At 44.0% G+C, this 19,612-nt stretch overlaps 1 protein-coding gene and 1 pseudogene across 4 annotated transcripts; one reads left to right on the plus strand and one right to left on the minus strand.

Moving 5' to 3' along the window:
• Positions 1–2,234: 2,234 nt before the first annotated feature.
• Positions 2,235–2,594, minus strand: LOC116832090 (small nuclear ribonucleoprotein F pseudogene; annotated as a pseudogene).
• Positions 2,595–3,001: 407 nt separating this feature from the next.
• Positions 3,002–18,214, plus strand: LOC116832088 (Fc mu receptor). Of its 4 annotated transcripts, none has more exons than XM_075064845.1 (7): positions 3,002–3,177; positions 4,929–5,261; positions 5,590–5,694; positions 8,380–8,587; positions 8,768–8,886; positions 9,819–9,944; positions 17,287–17,324. In XM_075064845.1, the coding sequence occupies exons 1-7, from the start codon at positions 3,141–3,143 to the stop codon at positions 17,307–17,309; spliced, it is 951 nt and encodes a 316-aa protein (XP_074920946.1). In that variant the 5' UTR covers positions 3,002–3,140; the 3' UTR covers positions 17,310–17,324. The 4 variants fall into 4 exon arrangements, with proteins under 4 accessions (XP_074920946.1, XP_032648461.1, XP_074920945.1 ...); XM_032792570.2 differs by lacking the exon at positions 17,287–17,324 and adding an exon at positions 17,472–18,214 and having other exon boundaries at positions 3,011–3,177; XM_075064844.1 differs by lacking the exon at positions 17,287–17,324 and adding an exon at positions 17,472–18,214 and having other exon boundaries at positions 3,011–3,177; positions 9,822–9,944.
• Positions 18,215–19,612: the final 1,398 nt, after the last annotated feature.

Raw genomic sequence — 19,612 nt, forward strand, 5'->3', positions numbered from 1 at the left:
GATACAAGCTCCTGTCTCATCTCGGTGAAGGGCAGCTGGGGCGGCAGCAAGTTTAGAGCAAAAAGACCTTGTGTTTGAGACACTTGGAATTATTTCATGCTCACTGCAGCATCTGGGGCCCTGGCTGCTGGTTTCTGTGAGGCTTCTGAGACTTTGACAAGCCATGGGAGAAATTAATAAAAAATAGCACAACACACAAACAAGGCTGAGTCCTTTGGTTAGTGCCAGATCCTTGTACTTCTATAACCAACCTGTTCTCTTGCTGTCTTATTTGTGAACTATTAAAAGTTTTATACATTAACTATTATTTCTATGACAGTACTTGCAAGGACCACAGTGATGGGTCCCTCAAAGAGCTTACGGTCTGAGTATAAGAGGAGACACAGGAGGGTGGAGACAGATAGGGGAACAAAGTAACAACGAGACAAAACTGGTCAGCATGAAAAGCAGGTGGTTTCAGCAAATCAGCTGGTTAAGCATTCTCCTTACACAGAGTGGTGAATAAACACATTGCACTTTGCTGAAGACATTAGATAGGGCCTTTGCCATAACGAGGTTCCAACCAAACATAAACAAATACAAAATATGGGACAGTGGTTCACATGTGAAAGGGTACAAGGGAAAATGTTGGAAAGTTTCACGGAGGGTTTTCAGAAGGTGGGGGTGCTTGACAGGTGGAAAGTGGGATGCTGTTTCAGGAAGAGGAGGCATAAGAGATTGGGAGAAAAAGGAGAAGTGAAGAGGTTTAAACCCCACTCAGATGTTTAGAACATGGGTCCTGATCCAAAGTCCATTGGAGTCAATGGGAGTTTTTCCAATGACTTTGATGGGCTTTGATTCAAGTCTATTGGGTCTGACTCTCCTCTCAGTAACACCAGTATAAACAAGGGGAAGTCACTGCCCTGAAGTCATGATGTGAAACTGGTGTAAACAGGAAGAAAATCAAGCCCATAGTCTTTATGTTCAAGAAAATGTTCTGACGAGTTCTCGGTTCCACAGGGTTCCATGACGACACCCGCAGCGCAGGCATGCAGTGCAGGCAGTGTTATTTCCTGACCTCGCTATCTGCCTACTTCAAAGAAAGCCATTGTGGTTTGTCATCAGAGCTGGGAGGAAGCATGAGAGCTTTGCTCAGCTACTAAGAGGGGACAATGGTAGCGATAACACTGAAGCTAGCAAAAGGGGCAGACCCTGCCTCACACCACCTCCTTGGAGATGCATGAATGCTTTCTATATTACTGTACCACACACTATGAGCAAAAATAGGCTGGGTTTTTTTAAAGTAACACTGACTGGGTTCTCACAAGCTATAAAAGGGATATAAATACATATTGGCCAAAGGAAGGGTGTGCCTGCTATCAGATAACAAGGGTGAAAAATTGGGACAGGGTTTGGGGGGGTAATAGGCACCTATATAAGACAAAGCCCCAAATATCAGGCCTGTCCCTATAAAATTGGGACATCTGGTCACCCTACCCTATTAATTCCTTCAATGAAAGCACTGGTCGGAGGTTAGTGCTGCTACATGTCTTTTATTTTAATAATGTGTGGCTGAAAGACAGCCCTGGAGACCGGGAACCATGGAAGAGTTCCAAGAAGGACAGCAGGAAAGTGAGGCTGCCCCGCTCCACAAGCCTTATGTACCTCAGCCTGAAGGAGCAAGGGAAAGGGAGAGTTTGCTCTCTGTATCTAGGCTCCTTCCCCAGCGTTACTCATTATTTTTTCCCACCGGATTGTCTCTCTCACTTCCCCTTGGTGCTCCCTTTCCCACACTCTTGTTCAAACAGAACATGAAAGCAGAAATATCCAAGGTCAGCCTGAACTCTGGGACTCCGGTAGTTCACCGAGGGTTGAAATAACCTCATGCCATATTGGTTATGCTAAGCATAATTGGCCTGAGTCTACGGGCATGTCTACACTGCAGAGGGAGATATCTAGCTAGCTCCAAAAACAATAGCAGTGAAGCCATGGCAGAACAGGGTGCAGCTTGGGCTAGTCACTCAAATACATATCCAGAGTCCTGGATGGGCTTTCGCAGCCCATGCTGCCACCTGTGCTTTTGTGGGTGTTACTGGAGCTAGCTAGATCAAAGCTAGCTCAGGTATGTGTACACATGCTGCAGCTTCCTTTGACTCAGAGTGCCTTTCTGTGCATTAGCTTAACTTTGGGCGTGCTGAGGGCACTGGGTTTTTAGGGGTTTTGGTTTTTTTTGTGAAAAACTGATCTTTATTTTCCAGAAATATACAAACTCATTCTCTCATTTCTCCATCTTCTTCTTCTACTCCTCTGATGTACAGGACGTTGTTACATCTTATCAAAACTTCACCAAGGTGTCCTGACAATGCACCATCTATGTATTCTTCTGTGTTTGCAAGCTGCATGTTCATGTAGCCGTCGACAGACATCAGGTAGCCCTTGTACTCCATCCTCCACTTCAGCTTCACCATCACCAGCTTCCCCGTCAGCCAGTTCAGCAAGGGCTTGAGGTTCAGGGGCAAGCTCATGGTAACGCGGCCTGGTCCAAGGCAGTGGTAAAAACAAAAATTACTTGCAGCACTGTTAGCAGGCAGGTAGAGCATCCGCACAGAGTTAGCACAGAGTAGCTAGTGAACACTAGCTAGTGCATAGCAGCTACTCTGGGCTTTTCTCCCGTGTAGACAAGCCCCCAGGGTGTTAAAGAAGGTTTACGCTGCATTGATCACAGGACTGATGATCAGATGACATACGTTAAGTGGAACAAGTGCTGCTGCTTTGGGTTGGTTTTTACTTTGCATCTCCTGTGTTTTTAACCATATATCTGAAGCACCCAGAGCTTTGGAGGGTGAGGGCGGAAGTCGTTTGATGTGGGGCTCACATAAGACAGAAATCTAAATAAGGAAAGAAAATAATTCAGTCCAGGTGCAACCTCACAACAGGGTTACACCTGGGATGAATTTGGTCCAATATGTTTTGAAGCCTCCTATAAAACTTCCTCTATGGTTTGCATACCATTTGTAGCGTGAGAAAGGATCTGATAGAGGATCTCAAGCATAGCGAGTTCTTTTTGTTGCTTTCCTCCTTTCTGTTACTGGAAATACATGCCACAGGAAGCAAGCAGCCATCACTGAGTGTGGTCTACTCCTGTTTTACAAAGGGAGAGGATGGAGTTCATCAGTATGTTACTTTTCTTGCTGCAAGGTAAGAGTTGTATAGGTTAAAAAAAGGGCACCACGGAGTCCAAATGGAAATAGCAGGTAAGAACAAAGAAGATGTTTGAGCTTTGTTTTTAGACCTGGGGCATCTACAGTTAAACAGTTTACTGGGCCTGTTTGCTTTTATCATAAATTGCAGAGGGTTTTTACTCTCCAAGAACGTCCAGTGTGATTTTTAAAACTTTGTACATTTCTTGAGGGAAAAAAATGAAGGGTCTGGTAGGTGAGTAAACCTGAAATGTCAGGAATTGTTTGACACTGGACCATGAAATATTTCTATGGCTTTCCAAGAACATTGAATAGCAGGAGATGCTTTAATTCTGCAGAACAAAAGAAAATTTTCATTTTAGAGACGTTTATCATGTGAGTCTTGTTTCTAATGCAGAGTGATTTACAAACCTAAGTTAGTAAATTGGGCACACAACATTAACTTAATGTTAGCTAAGTTGGGATACTGGGCACCTAAAAGCTTTCAAGTGAACTCATGTTTGTAAATTGGATCCAGTATGTTAAAGATATAGGGGTGAAATCCTGAATCCATTGAAGTCAGTGAGAGTTTTGACATTGACGTCAAAGAAGCCAGGATTTTACCCATAGGGTCAAGTCCAGCCAGCCATCCTTACTCAAGCAAAACTCATATTGCAATCAAGTTTTCTATCTGGAAGCAACTCTTTCCCATACTGCATCAGAGATTGCTGGATTTTGTGTATAATCATACAGTATGTTGTTTTGTGGTTAGCAAGCCATTAGCTTCCTCACTGTAGTAATGCACGGAATTTATCCCGCTATTTTTACCAAGCGAGGCCCAGGAAAATAGATCACTGCAAGGGATTACTGCACAGATAGATGGATGGGAAACCCTGCCCATATCCAGATGCTTTACTTTATTGAACTATTGATTGTTTTCTGGTTTGGTAATGCCCTTTTCTGTTGGCTCTTTGGGAGTAAAGACTGATTTTTCTGGAGCACAAAGTCCCAACAGGCTTCATGTAAGATCAGGGTCCATGTTTTTATTGCATGTTATTCATGTGTCCTGAGCTAAGTAAGGGAGGGCACAGTTTATAAATCAATCTCTGCCCATTCAGATCTACCCTCCCTCAGGCAAACATCAAACTGAAGGACACTGCATTATATGCTGTAGGTCGACAGACCTGGGCACTGTTACACTAGAGGGGGATTGAATTCCAGAGCTGGGAACCTTCATGTTTAAATACAAGGAGAATTCAAACAAGTGCCCTAGAAGAACTCAGATGCTGCAGTGACAGAGTGGAAGAATCAAGACCTTAGCCATTCAGAGACATATAATGTTGATCAAGTGAATTCTGCGAACCGCAGCCACTGAGAGCTGTGGGTGACCATGCCTGCGGATGGTCAATGTAAACAAACTGTCTCACAGCCCACCGCAGGTTGCCCACCACTCTTCTAGAGTCTCTGTCATTGGAGGTTTTTAAGAGCAGCCATTAGACAATCACCTGTCAGGAATGGTCTGGTTATTTTGTAGTCCTGCCTTGAGCGCAGGGGACTGGACTAGCTGACCTACTGAGGTTCCTTCCAGTCCTACACATCTATGATTCTATAAAGGGACCTAAGGCCTAGTCTTCACTCACATTTTACCTTGTGTGAGTTATCACATGGTCAGGACCTACCTTTTTGCCTAGTAAAGACAACGCTTTGGTGTGACACCCCTTTAGAATAAATGCAACTCAGGCCCCGTGACTTCTTTCTCTGTGTCATCAGTTTCAAGTGCAGCAAGAAGACGCATTCAAGTGACTGGTGAGGTTGGAGGATCCATCACCATAAAGTGTCCTATGAAGGGCATTTCCAGACGAAAATTCTGGTGCAGGGAACTCGAGAGAGGGGTCTGTGGCACCGTCATCTCCACCTCGCCATACATCAGTGAGGATTACAGAAATAGAATCTCCATCACTGAGGAGCCTCAGGAAGGAATATTTCAAATTACAATCACAAGACTGGAAGAGGATGACACTGGGCTGTACACGTGTGGGACAGGATATCTAAATGACAGAGGCAGTGGAAGGACTCTCCAAGTGGAGCTGAATGTTTCTAACGGTACGGGATCACGCCATAGTCACTCTGTACAATATCTCTGTCTGCAGTGCAGTATCATGCAGGCGTACCATGTCACTAATGCTACAGTATCATGCTGACGGAACGGCGTCACTGCTAATCCACTATCACTCTGTACAGTATCACTGCAGACACAGTGCCACTGAGGCTATGTGATCACTCTGTACAGTATCATTCCGGTTGTACAGTGTCATTGATGATGCATCATCACTCTGTGCAGTGCCTCTTACAGTCTAACTTTAGTAATGAAAATTGGATTGTGACTTTTTAGCATGAGCTCTAGGAACACATCTGGTTCTATTCCATGCAGGGAATGCTCCACCCAGAATGGGCATGTTGTCTGCTGAACCTCTGAAACGTGACAGACCTATTGTGGTACCAGCAGAGTCTGGCAACAAAGGTGCTGACACTCAAGGTGAGGTTTGCTGCATCCATCTCTATAGCCCCAAGGGAGGAGAGGGAAGGGAATTGGCACTAACTGGTCCCCATTTCTCCCTTAGGGTAGGGGAGGTCTCTCAAGTTCATACTAATGAGGTGATGCATGTGGGAATCATATGCCACAGCTGCCTGGGCTGTGCCTGTTTGGTAGCTTTCAGGGCACCTTTCACCAGCACTGGATTCACTAATGTATACTTGTCTATCTAATCTAGGAATTTATCTGCTTCCCCCTCATTATTGCAGTATCAGAGCGCTTCACGATTGTTAATGGGTTTTATCCTCACAGCCAGCCTCCCTGTGAGGTGGAAGTATCCTCCCTACTTGACAGGTGAGGATCTGAGCCCTAAGGTAGTCTAAGTGACTTGTCCATGCTCACACAGGAAGTCTGTAGCAGACTAAAATCTCCTGAGCCCGTCTGCTGATTTCCCTGAGAGATTTTCTTTCCTCTCTAAAAGAAAATCATCAACAAATCCTAAATACTGAGGAATTTATTTTTGAATGTTCCCATCAAGAGTAAGCCTTTTAGGACTCAACAAGTTGTTTGTAGTTTTTTGTTACTCTCTCTGACTAAATTTATAAACATGTGGCAGTTGCCAATGCTAATATATTCAGAATACCAGGTTCCTGGATCATAGTTAATAGGGCTTTATATCTTCCCTTGTATGAGTGCGCAGGCACAAAGGCCACACAAAGCTGTGTAACACATATCCCTTCTTCTCGTTCTTTTAGGACTGAGGCTTGTTTCCTCAATTCCTTTCCCCGGGGCTGTTGGCTTGTATTGCCAGAACTAGGACAATATGGACCTGGTTGTGCTGTAATGGTTAATATTCAGTATGAGTCTTGATTTGGATCTCAGTTAGACTGGAGTGTGGAGTGACTGCATTAAAATCAATGGAGTCATATTTGTGGACAAAGGGTGTAAAGTAGAGGCAGTGCAGCCTAATGAATAGGGCATTGAATTGGGGCTCTGGAAACTTGAAGCAGGTCTTCAGCTGGTGCATAATAATTTATGCCAGCTGTGGATCTGCTCCTCTGGTTCTCTTCCCAGCTCCACCACAGGCTTGCTGGGTGACTTTGGACAAGTCACTTTATCTGTGCCTCAACTTCCCCAGCTGTAAAATGGGGATAATAATGACTTCTTTTCTAAGATGTTCTCAGCTCTAAAGAATGTACATTTTTAATGAGAGGTAGGTATGTTAATTATTATTATTAATTATCCCTCCATATTAACAATGGGGATGGTTGTTTTTTTTAAACAAACAGCCTTCAAAAACATAAAAGATCTTAAAGCTTAAAAGGGGAAAGCTGCTGTCTAAAATTTATCCTGACCACAAACTGATTCTGTTGGCTTGAGTAGTCAGGAGTTTTGTTAAACTTTCTGCAGAATTCCTGTATTTTAGGTGCTCAGATGCACTGGTTCTCATATGACTTGCCTTAAAATTCTCACAATGCCTAAGAGTGCTGACTTCTGGAGGTCACCAGTCGGGATGTATTGCACTCCTAATGTATTCCGGAGCTGCTCATTCATACCCTTAGGAATTGTTCCAATAATCCATGGGAGCATCTTTGTTCTAGTTTCCCATAATCATTCCACTTCATGGGAAAGTTCTTCAAACCTCGCTATCTTCTCTTCTTGTTTCTTTTGCATGTTTTTTTTTTGCTGGTATGATCATATCAATTATCATCACCTTATTTGTCTTCTTTTCTACAACATCTATGTTCCGCCCGTTTGCCTGCTCTTTTCTGTCTGTGCCAATGACCTGAGTCCATAAAATCTTAGCCTCTTCATTCTCTAGAGGGTTTTCAATTTGGTAGTCATAATACTGCACAGGGCATTTAAATCTATACTTGCCACAGAGGCTTCAATGCAGACACTTGTCAAGGTCATTGTGTCTGTCCATATATTCTCTCCCAGCCAGTCTCCAGCCTATAATATTATTAATTAATGATGAATGATTAATTACTCTTATATGAAAGCAGAACCATGTCCGCTGTGTTCTAGAATCTAGATTTTTTGCAGTAAATGTCTATTTATCATGGATCATCAGTAATATCCTTCAAAGATAGTGACCGGATCCCGTCTTACAATTAGCATCTTTGATCCTCAAGGACAAACAAGACTAAATCCTAACCTCAGTTATGCCCACCTACCGAATACAGTATGAGGAAATGAGAGCAGAATATTGCTCAAGAGCTTTACAGTTTAAAAAACAAAAAGCCCACGCCAAATTTGGGTCTCACTCATATTGGTGTAAATCAGTGATTCTCAAACTTCTGTACTGGTGACCCCTTTCACACAGCAAGTGTCTGAGTGCGACCCTCCTTTATGAATTAAAAACACTTTTTTATATATTTAACAACATTATAAATGCTGGAGGCAAAACGGGGTTTGGGGTGGAAGCTGACAGCTCGTGACCCCCCACATAACCACCTCATGACCCCCTGAGGGATCCCAATCCCCAGTTTGAGAACCCCTAGTGTCAATCCACATAACTCCACTAAAGTCAATGAAGTGTCTCCAGATTGATATAGGTGTGAGATCAGCATTTGCCCCTTGCATTCATCCCTAGTTTTGACTATGAAACTTGCTTTATTGAAAAAGATACAGATGTTCAAGAATGGGAAATGTAGCAACAGTTCATTTTAATATGCTTTCCTCCAGGAGTCACACAACCACAGATGATTAATGGAGCATGGGCAAAATATACCTCCTATGCTGTGCCTGGCATCAAATTCCCCGAAAGTATGATAATCACGCCTGCAGATGTAATTGGCAGCACTGTTACCGATGCAGTGTCTGGAAGTACAACAAAAGGAATTCCAAAGAATTCCAGGACAATCAGCTATGCACATCCCAGGCATACAAAGCGGTGAGTTCCACAAACTTTCCCTCATCTGTGATTTTCCAGCATGAACTCTCCCCTAGATTATTTCATTTCCTCTCAAGCTTACAAATATTACTGGGTCAACCACGCTGTTTGTGTGAGGAGTGGATCTGCATGTCAGAACTGGCAGTAAACCACTTCCCCCTTTGACTCAATATTTTCCAGACTCTTGAGAAGCAATTATGGGAATGATGTCTTTCAAATCCTGATACCAGTTCTCCTGATAATGCTGCTCCTTGTGCCTTCTATGATAATTGTTAGAAAACAACTACGAGGGAAGAAAGGTAAGAGAAAGGTCATATACTTCTTATACCAGTCTGTGGTACCTGCCACTCTGTGGTAAAAAGAAAGGACAAGACAGTTTCCACAGTTGGAGAATTACAAATTCTCTTCGAAAAGGATTGATTTCTGCTTTGGATAAATTCACATAATTCCTTGCCTCTTGCAGAAAATAATGTTTTTATTTTTCACTATGAAAACTGCAGGTAGCTGCAAAAGCAAAACGGTAACATGGATCAAATTCACGAATACTCGTGAAAATAGCTGTTTGCGCAGATATTTTATTCTATTCTATTTTGGTTCTTGTACCATACCCACCACACTTGTACCTATCACATCAAGGGAAAAATTACCAGTCAGCTGGCTTCATTTCTAGGGGAAAAACCATACAAGCTAAACAGCTAGATAGGTAATAAAACAATTGCAGCTGAAACATAAAACCTACATTGTGAACATCCATATCTGATGACTGAGTGTTACTTGCCATGTCCCAGCCAAATTCTAATTTGACTAATTACTTTCTGCCTATAGTTTCAATTCACAATTTTTCGTTTACTTAACCTACTTCATTTGCTCACCTGAACCATTGTGTTATGTGGCTATACACCTGCCTTCCATCTCAGAAGGGGCTGCATTTCAGTGAAGACAGTGTAAGCAACTTGTCATTCATTTTGTAAAGTCTGATGAGCAGAATCTTTGGCTGTAATTTGCTATAGAAGCACCATTATTATAACTGCTTTAGAGTCTGATTGACAGAGGTGCTAACATGGCACGTTTCCACAGGTGGGAGGTGTATACGCTCTCAAAATCCAGCCGTTAGTTTATTTCAGGGCAACTATAACAAATCACGAATGCTAAATGCACTGAGCCTGTAGACCTGCTGACTGCCATTGGTTTATGGGCATTACAATCTACATGTTTGGATGTTTTGGAGAAACAGCTTCCAGTGAAACCTATGGAATAAATCTGAGGTTGAGTGCACTCGAACATGGCCAAGGGCACGATCCAATGGAAAATATCTACAGTGTGTTACCCCGCAGGCTCCAGGGAGCTGACAGGAACAGTAAGTTCACCCACAACGATTCAATTCTTAATTCTCCATCTATGGTCTTCCCAATCAACAGCAGACGCTCACTAATGTCAGAGGGCAAGATTCTACTCTCATTTACAATAGTCTAATGTTACCGTAAACCCACTGAAGTCCCTTGAGTTACTTTGGATTTTTACCAGTGCAACTATTTTATTCTATGCAGGTTCTCATACTGGGCTAACGTATCTGAGTGCCTCCCAGTAGTGCATTAAACATCCTGTCCAACATGTCACCTATTGTTTGTTCTGTCATCCTCTCCCCTGGGGTGGGGAAGCCTATGCAGTGCAGTGTCTTGTTTTGGTAGGGTTTTCAGTTTGTTTGTTGTTTGTTTTTAAATATACACACTGCTGTGCATTTATGTTAGAGAAAACGAGGTCAAAGAAACGCACTTTGCACTTGGAGTGAAAAGTGATGAGGTTTGTGATGGCCCTTAGTTCCCAGAGGAGTTTGTTCCACAGTATTGGACCAGTCCCCAAGAAAGTTCCGTCTCCCGCACAGTCCAGCTTTACCCTTATCGTGCTGAAAGCAGAATTGGCCTCATGTCTAATGTTAATCATGTTACATGCACCACTGACTGAGGACAGTTCTGTAACCATATCCTGAAAGCTCTCAACCCATACACCCATCAGACACTCCTGACAATCCCATTCCCTTTTAAGTACCACACACCTCCATTGTGCTAGTAACGCACTTGGCCACAGTGCAAGATGCTCCCAGGCAGGGCTGACTTTAAGCCAATTCACCGGATTACCCGGAATCAGGTCCCGTGCCGAAGAGGTCCCCGTGCCGGCACCTAACAGGGCCCCGCTCCGGGGGTCTTTGGCAGCATTTCGGTGGGGGGGGTCCGCTCCGGGGGTCTTTGGTGGCATTTCAGCAGCGGGGGGGTCCTTTGGTGCCACGGAAAACCAAGAGTGGATCACCCCATCGCCAAAATGCTGCTGAAGACCCCCAGAGTGGGGCCCCCTTCCAATTGGGCCCCATGGGTCATAAAGCCAGCCCTGCTCCCAGGTTCAACATGAGCCTTGCGAATCTTGTCTTGCTCCTTTCCTTCTCTGCTTTTTGTTTGGGTGGGGGTGGGATTTACAAAAATTGCTGAAACTAAGTTGCACAGCTGGACAAATAAGCATCAGTGCAGTGCTAAGGAAAACAAAAGTGGTGAGTCTAGTGATATCAATATGTTTATACAGACTGTAGGAACATCCAGATCCAGCGGTTCTCAAATGGTGGGTCGGGACCCCAAAGTGGGTCATGATCCTGTTTTAATGGGGTCGCCAGAGCAGAAGTTAGACTTCCTGGGAGCCAGGGATGAAGCCAAAGCCAAAGCCTGAGCCTCCCCGTCCGGGGCCAAAGCCCAAGCGCTTCAGCACTGGGTGGCTGGGCTCAGGTTACAAGCTCCCCACCCAGGGCCGGCTTTAGGACCTGCAGGGCCCAATTCCACAGTCTAGGTCTTCAGTGGAATTTCGGTGGCAGGGGGTTCACTCCGCATCTTCTGTGGCACTGAAGGACCCCCTGCCGCCAAAATGCCACCAAAGACCCCTGAGCGGAGCCCCCCACCGCCACTGAAATGCCACCAGAGTGGGCTACCGCTGGGTGATCCTAAGGCGCAGGGCCCTCTTACCCACGGGGCTCAATTCCAGGGCTCAGTCAGGCTCAGGCTTCAGTCCCCCCTCTTGGGGTCATGTAGTGATTTTTGTTGTCAGGAGGGGGTCGTGGCAACCCCCTGAGATAGGCTATAAAGGTCTAGATACCATACCCAGCTTACCCAGACCGTGTAACCGTGCAGAGCACAAACAATTCGGACACAGGATCAGCCTCTGCAACAGACTCAAATCCAAAAAGCCTCTGTGGGGTAATCCTGGAAAATGAAGCCTGGTCTCCCGCATGTTAGGGCAGAGCATTAACCAATAGGCTACTGCAGCCCAGGATGTTGATCTTAAATTAATTTAGGGGGCACATGTATACACTGTTCACTAGCAATACACATGCTAACAAGCACAGACCCAGACTGACTTCTGCTCCTTCTTACTTTATCTAATCACTTCCTTAGGCAAAGCCCTATGCTAATGGTAAAGCCTTGCATCAGACTCTGAAGGGCAGCAAACTCAGGCTCTGTTTGATCAGCGGAGGGAATAAATTCCAGAACTCACCACTGAGAATTTCAGATCTGAGGGCTGACAGTAAAAGCAGCTCAGCTAATGTCACCTGTCTGGATGACGCACAGGGAGGTAGGCTGTTAGTCAGGTAGGCAAACCATCTTCATAGATCAGTTACAGCAATTGAAAACACACAGGAAGCCAGTGAAGTCTTTGTAGAGCTGGGCTAATGTGTTCCAAATGGCACACTACTCTGGAACTGGGCAGACTTCATCTTCACCAGCTATGGCTTGTGTGCACAGGCTAGATGTGTGTGAGCAAGAGACCAACCAGGGCCGGCCCTAGGGAAAACGGCACCCTGGTCAAACTTGTATTTTGGTGCCCCTGACCCCCTACCCATTGCTCCCAGGTCCAACTGCATCCTCTCACACATTGTTCCAAGCTCCCTTCTGCTGCTTTGCACCCCAGGCCTGCCTCACTCCTTGCTTCTTGACTATGGCATTCCCCTAACCACAGCGTTCACCTATAAGGCCAGCCCTGAAACCATCAAATACTGAAAACATCCCTGATGTGACCCTATTGCGGCAGCAAGCTGGATGAGACAATCTTGTTGGTGATGGCCCAAACTAAAAACCTTGGGTGTTCCTGTTGACTGAAAGAGCTACTGGTGGGGGTGAAAAGGGAAACAGAGTGAAACGTGTTAGCAGTCAGGTTGGACTCTCAACTCAGCCATTATAGCAAGTTGCTGCTTACTACAGGGTTACTTTATTCAGCAGGACTTCAGTACTGAGCTTCATACTTGAGCTGAGAACTATCAAGCAAGGACTATGAGCATGGGGTGCTAGGAAATCCAGTTATTAGATAGCTGAGCTTAGATCACCAAGCCATTTCTCTTGACCGATCCACCCACCACAAGAAAGAAATAATGTGGACATTGCAGGAGATGTATAAATAGGTGAGCTGTCTATTTTAAGGCCCTTATCTCTCTACCACTCCCTCTCTTCTCAGTAGGAATTTCTCTCTGATATATAATTAGGCTGATAAAATCATCCACAATTACCTGAACTGTCAGTTCCAACTGCCTGATGATATCCAGATGTTTTGGCTTTTCATCAAAGCCATCCCTGTGTCTGAAGCTTTTCCAACAAGGTATGCAGCAGTTTCTGCATTGCATCACCCACACTGTTCCTCTAGATGAGAATGACATTTCATCGCGAAGCTCAGAAGCTGCAGAGATGTTAGGAACCTGGCAATCCTTTCCACACATAAAAGAGGTTGGAATGAAGGGCACTGCAGTCTGCTATTAGTGCATCAGCTATTTCATCCCAACCCATCCAGGGAGATGGAGATTAGAGCTACAGAAGCTGCTGTGCATTATGGGACTTTGCATGGTGAATCAGACAGCAAATCCACAGAGAACGTAGTCCTGTCTTAATCAAGTGAAACTCCATTGATTCCAGTGACATTATAGCCACTCATACTGGCTCTGGATTTGGCTCCAGATATCTAATTAACTGGCAGTCAACTTAACAAACCATTCACTGGGCTAAAAATACAGTTCATCTGATTGACTACATCCAGCCTCTCAGCCAAAATGTATATTACATTGTTCATACTTTGGGCCCAATCCATCCCTGATGTAACTCCACTTAAGTTACACTAGAGGTGAAATTGGTCCAACAATGCTAAATTAACAATCAGTTGAAAAAGTTGGGTTAATTTTATTCCCCCTCACCTCTCCCTTTAATTTTCATGTCTTCTCCTGCCTCTGCACTGATTCCAACTGGAAGCAGCAATGGAAAAGCTGAAGTACAGCATGAGATTCTTGTGAGATTTCTAGCTCTGATCTTCAGACCCAAAAGGTTTGGCCACTTATCTAACTAGAATCTGCAAACATTTGGGGGGTTCACCTAACAGTACATGCAACTTAAATCCATGCCTATTAACCTCACCTTTTAATACTGATGTCAAGATTATGTCCACCTGCAGCAGACAATTATTAACTCCTGAGGATGCCTTCTGAGGGCATGTCTGCTTAATAAAGGGGATAAACAATAACACGTTGCATTCATATATCCAGGACCCAGTGCTTTATAAAAGCCAGTTACTTAAGGCTCCCTTCTCAGTGTGTGTTATTAGCCCCTTTCTGCAGTTGGAGAAACTGGAGCACAGAGAGGCGGAATGATTTGCCCAAGATCACACAGAGATCAATGGCAGCATTCAGAACAGAATCTAGGGGTGAGATTTGGTGCTGTGCCGCTAGGAAGCACAGCACAGAACTCCCAACCAGAAGGAAATGGGGATAAAGAGGCTTTTGGCAGGTTTAGTACCTTCCCAGGCTGCTCTGAGGGCTGGAGAGGCCTGTCTAGGTTACAAGCTCCTCAGGCTGTCCTATGAGCTACAACACTGCCCCAAATCTCCCACTGCAACATATCCCTCCAGCCCTCTCTACAGTAGGGCTTATGACAGGGTCCTCAGAAGGCAGGCTTATGGCTGTGTTTTGCAGTGCTGCCTGTCCTGGAGCAAGCATGTGTCTGTCTATGGGTATTAAGGCTCTTAGAACTGCTTTCCATTATACCTAACATGAAGGGGCTGGAGAGACAGGCTCTAATTCCAGATCTTTTGTTCCAAGCGCTAACCACCACATACGTTCCCTCTTGTTGAGGTGCTAGGGTTAATCTGTATTTCAGGCCCATGGAAAGGGTTCAAGAGAGGGAGAAACAGAGAGACAAAAACCCTCAAAGGGCTCTTTCTTTCCTTTATTACTGCAAATGACCCATTAGTAATTCCAACTGTGCCTTCCCCTCCCCAGTCATCTCGGTGCAGCCAGCCCCACAAATCTAAGACCTAACACGTCTCATCTCTCAGCAATAACAGAACAGAAGGAAGCCAGGTTTCATTCTTATACCTCCTTCCTCTCTAGGGGATGACTAGTTCCATTATCCTCTTCTAGAGAAAAGTTCACAAGCCATTAATAACAACAAAAAAAGAGATAATTTTGGCATGATACATGGCTTCCCAGTGGTGAGTTCAGTTTCCGCAATAAACGGCAACACTAGAAAGTAACTTGCAAGACATGTGGCTTAACTGACTGACTATTTTTGTCTGACAGGTTTAACCTTTATAATGCTACCATTTTTCAGGCTGCTAGTCAGAGCAATGTCTGAATGGGTATAATACCTAACCCTCACATAGGGCTTTTCCTCTGTAGATCTCAATGCACTTTACAAAGGAACTTGGTGGGCAAACTGAGGCACGGATCTGTATCACAGAAATTAGGGAATAGCTTGGTTACCTAGTTCTGGCATAGGCTGCATGTTGGTTAGCACAGGGTACATTTTTAAATAATTTTCCTAGTCCTGTTTAAATATCCCCAATGACAAGAATGTTACCTTTTCTTAGGCTATTCCACTGCCTACTAGATCTCCCAGTGAGACCATTTTCCCAATACTCAGACTCAGTTTCTCTTTTTAAATGGCTTCCTCTTCATATAGCCCCTTGGAATGCTCGAAATAGGCATCAGTGTGTGATTAACTATTAAATAACAAAACTAGAAAATTGTAATAAAATAATGATCTCAATTAATATAAATGACACACAAATATAGGAGTGCTACATTAGCGCTGAAAGACATAGTGGCATGGCTAGATAATGATCAACATAAATCTTGTGACCATGGATATTTTCAGTGTTAGTTTACAGGAAGGGGTATAATAATCCCTACTCAGCAGGGCAGGCTCTGTATTACACACCCTACTCCTTTATTGTTTTGTCCCAGTCAAGCTGGATTCACGTTCAGGTAGTGATGCTATGAGCAGACACAGCAGGAAATGCTTTCATTTGGGAAATGCACAGCCCTTGCATAATGTACAAGACTCACTCAGCATTTTTTTGCTGGCAATAATTGAAAGAAGGTGCCAGATAACTGGATGTTCAATAAGGCTTTTTAGGCATTGATTATCCAGGTGAGAGACCTGCCTTTTCATAAAATTGTGAGGAAGCTGGAAAAATGCAGTTAAATTCGCTTGGGGAGATGAAATTTGTGTCATCATTTTTTTTTCTTTGCAGGCTTGGCTATTCAGACATTCAGCGGATATTTCCAAGTTTCCAAAACCCTGTAATAGTTACATCATCTTGGCAGGGAGGCAACGTGCCTGTGGGTTAGAGCACTGGATTGGGATACAGGAGACTTTTGTTCTATTCCCAGCTCTTTCACTGGTCTACTGGGTGACCTTGGGCAAGTCACCTCCTATCTCAGTGCCTCAGTTACCCCAGCTGTAAAATAGGGCTAATGAGTGACCTCATTTGTAAAGTGCTTTGAGCTCTACTATATAAATGTTATGATGCTCTGCTGCTGCTGATTATGTGTTTCCAACCACCTAGGCACACTGCTGCCAGGAATCTTTACTGAGAGCCAAGAGTTGCTTCAGATGAACTCATTAGACTGTGTTCCTGCTACAATACAAAGTTGTTCTGGCTCTCTTAGACCACTTTAAAAAACAGCAACTAGGGAATAAGCTCAGGCTCCATCAATCCTAACGGCAGGATTTTCAGAAGCACCTAGGTCACTTAGGTACACCAGTTCTGCTGGATGTCAGTGGGATTGTGTGAGGAAGATTTTTCAAAGCCACACATGGCAGTAAGATGTTGTGCTCCCTAGCAATGCCTTTTAAAATAGTGTCCATGGCCATCTCTGCCTGTGGTGCTAAGGCCTGTGCCACACTTGTACGTTTTATGACATAACTACATTGACGAGAGGTGTGATTTTTTTTTTTTTTGCCAAAATAGTTTTATCTCATGACCCCGCTCAGAGGCAGTGGAAACTGGCAGGGCACCATTCCTGCGTAAACTCACACTCAGAGTGGGGCACAGAGATCAGAGCAGGACCCGGAGGGGCTGGAGCTGCTGTCTTGGGGCCCGGGAAGAAGCTGTGGAGCAGAGAGTAGGATTTGGAGGGGGCTGGAGCAGCTGTCATGGGGACTGGGACTGGGCTGGGACGAAGGGCATGGGATCCAAAGGAGCTGGAGCCGGTATCTTGGCACCTGGGATCAGTCCAGGGAGGAACCCCCAGGATTCTCCTGCCCATCCTGGAGCATCCCTTCCCCTGCCCCGCTGAATCTCAGTATCTCTCCTCACACCTCCTTCTGTCCATGCAACCCCTTTTGTGGGCAGTTATTTCAGTATAAGGTGACTTTACCAGTATAAACCTTTCCTGTTTATAGGACTCTGCAGTGCAAAAGACTGAGAATCTATTCCACTCCATCTAGTCATAACAGAGCAGTGTAGGTAGTCACGTATTCCTCCCTGCCTCATACCATTGCATTACCCTAGACCCAATGCTAGATTTAATGTTTTATAAGAAGACACTTGTCTCATTACCACCTACTGTCTATGATTTTTTTCCTAGGTTCTCATGTACCTTGTGACTCATATCACTGCAGAGTTGACTTATAAGAGCTGCTGTGACTGCACATTGTTCACCAAGCACAGCTGAGGAAGGACTTGAGGCACACGCAAAGCCGTCTCCAATCAGCACCTGAACCCTACATATCAAAGCATTACTTTGATTCTGTGACCACACCGCTCTACAGAAGCTGGTCTACATGCTTTCTCCGCACAAAGGGCTAATGCTAAGTTTACAAAGGTACAGTGGATTTGCTGTGGTTGTTTAAAGGTGATTTGTTCTAGTTTGCTCTGCAGTTCTTGGGCTTGTTCTGCAGAGCTTGGTCTGTACAGATGGTTGCCAAAACACGCAGGTTCAGGTAACCAATTATAAGCAGAGGTAAACTTTTCCCCTCAATATTTATTGACTATGGATGATGATTTCTCTCCTGCAGAGGGCCAGTGCAGGACCTAAGCACCACTTAAATCCTCAAATTAGGTTAAGAGACTGGAATGTTGTCCTGGTTTTGTGCTCTTTGCACAAGACTGGATTTTACCCTATAAGCTCATTGGCATTTTGATATAGCGTTAAAGTTCATCTTCATTGTCAGCTTGAACTAGGTGAATATAGTTGGCAATCCAGTGCCCAGAAAAAGAAGAAGGAGAATTGTTTTGCAAAAATTTCTCGTGTTTCATCAAATGCATTTTTTGTGCTAAGTTTCTGATCAGCTATGAAACTGGCTGGAAAACAGGGTCCCCCCCCCCCTTTCCAAATACTTTATACACATTTTTCAATCAAATAAATAAAAATGTTTTGGAGAAATTTTTAGGTGAGTGCTTATTGTTATTGAGACTATGGGCCTGATCCCAATTTAACACTGATGTAAATCCATAGACATTAGTGAAGTTACGTTTAATTCCAATGTGCTACCCTTTCTGCTTAACAATCTGTCCCTATTGAGATTCAGTTCCAACGCTCCACTTCCTTCCCCAGATCTAAAGAAGAACTTGATGTAGCTTGTACCTTCTACCAGCAGAAATTGGTCCAATAGAAGATATTACCTTACTCAGGGTGTCTCACTTTTAATTTATAGCAGTATAAATGAAATCAGATTCAGACCCTAAACTACTATCAGAGGCCTAGAGATGTCCTTCCGTGTATACCCCTATTAGGGAGGTGGGGTGGGGGAGCTTATACTGCTACAGTCCAGGCAGAAGGTATCATCCCAGACTACTTCATAGTGACCTTCAGCGTGGTTCTGGATCCTGTTCTCTAGTCATCATTCCCTTCCATGACTTTGGATTCCTGCCCAGGACTTACTATGACCCCCATGTGGGTACACTGGACAGAATGGGCTGTGTTTGTGTGGGAGTGAAAGACAACCAGAGGCCCATCTGTGTCCAGTAGCTTCAATAAGGAATCCTCCTTATATTGCTCATGGCTAAGTCCTGTCTATTCTGCAGACAGGAGGACAATACAGACCCTCTCCCCCTTCTCAGATGCTGCCCTTCCCCTAACATCTGTAAGAAAGAAATGATCTACATCTATTTTGAAATGAACTATTAAACTTTTATTAGCTGCAAAAAAGTAAAGAACTTTGACCATACATCTTAAATACAGTTAGACATTTAAAATATTGCAAGAACAAATATTGCCATTACACCTGATGTCAGTTTCTCAATGACATTATTCACTGCTACTGGTTTGTACCATATGATCATGACATATTAGTTATATAAGAATAGATACACCTTAAATACATTTTATTATAAATACATCTTAAATAAAACAGATTATTTAAATAGAGCTTATTTAGAATAAATAACATTGGAACTTGCAAAGCACCTTTCGTTAGAGATCTCAAATGAGTGTTATGATGGAAATGTAGTTTTATTTCTAAGACATTTTCCAAGTTAGTGTCTGATAAGCTCTTGTCACTTATACCAGTGCGTAATGCGATGTGGGAACCTCAAAAGGTTCCACTTTGGGTGAATATTTATCTAAGTTTATCTAAACCTCTTGGGACTGATTCTCATCTCACTGGCACCAGAAGTGAAGTCCTGGCCTCTTTCAAAGCCAATGGCAAAACTCCCATTTCACTTCAGTACAGCCAGGATTTCACCCCAGATATATAGCTACACATCTCCATCTACTACTGTGGGGTT

This window comes from Chelonoidis abingdonii, chromosome 4 (assembly GCF_003597395.2).
Source record: "Chelonoidis abingdonii isolate Lonesome George chromosome 4, CheloAbing_2.0, whole genome shotgun sequence".
NCBI classification, from domain to species: domain Eukaryota; kingdom Metazoa; phylum Chordata; order Testudines; family Testudinidae; genus Chelonoidis; species Chelonoidis abingdonii.

What these genes read in the sequence shown, in the direction of transcription:
- LOC116832088 (XM_032792570.2), top strand. Translation starts at nt 3,141, where the DNA reads ATGGAGTTCATCAGTATGTTACTTTTCTTGCTGCAAG. An exon ending in GGAGCTGAATGTTTCTAACG is followed by an intron (nt 5,262 to 5,589) that starts GTACGGGATCAC and finishes TATTCCATGCAG; the next exon opens with GGAATGCTCCACCCAGAATG. An exon ending in CCAGGGAGCTGACAGGAACA is followed by an intron (nt 9,945 to 17,471) that starts GTAAGTTCACCC and finishes TTTTTTTCCTAG; the next exon opens with GTTCTCATGTACCTTGTGAC.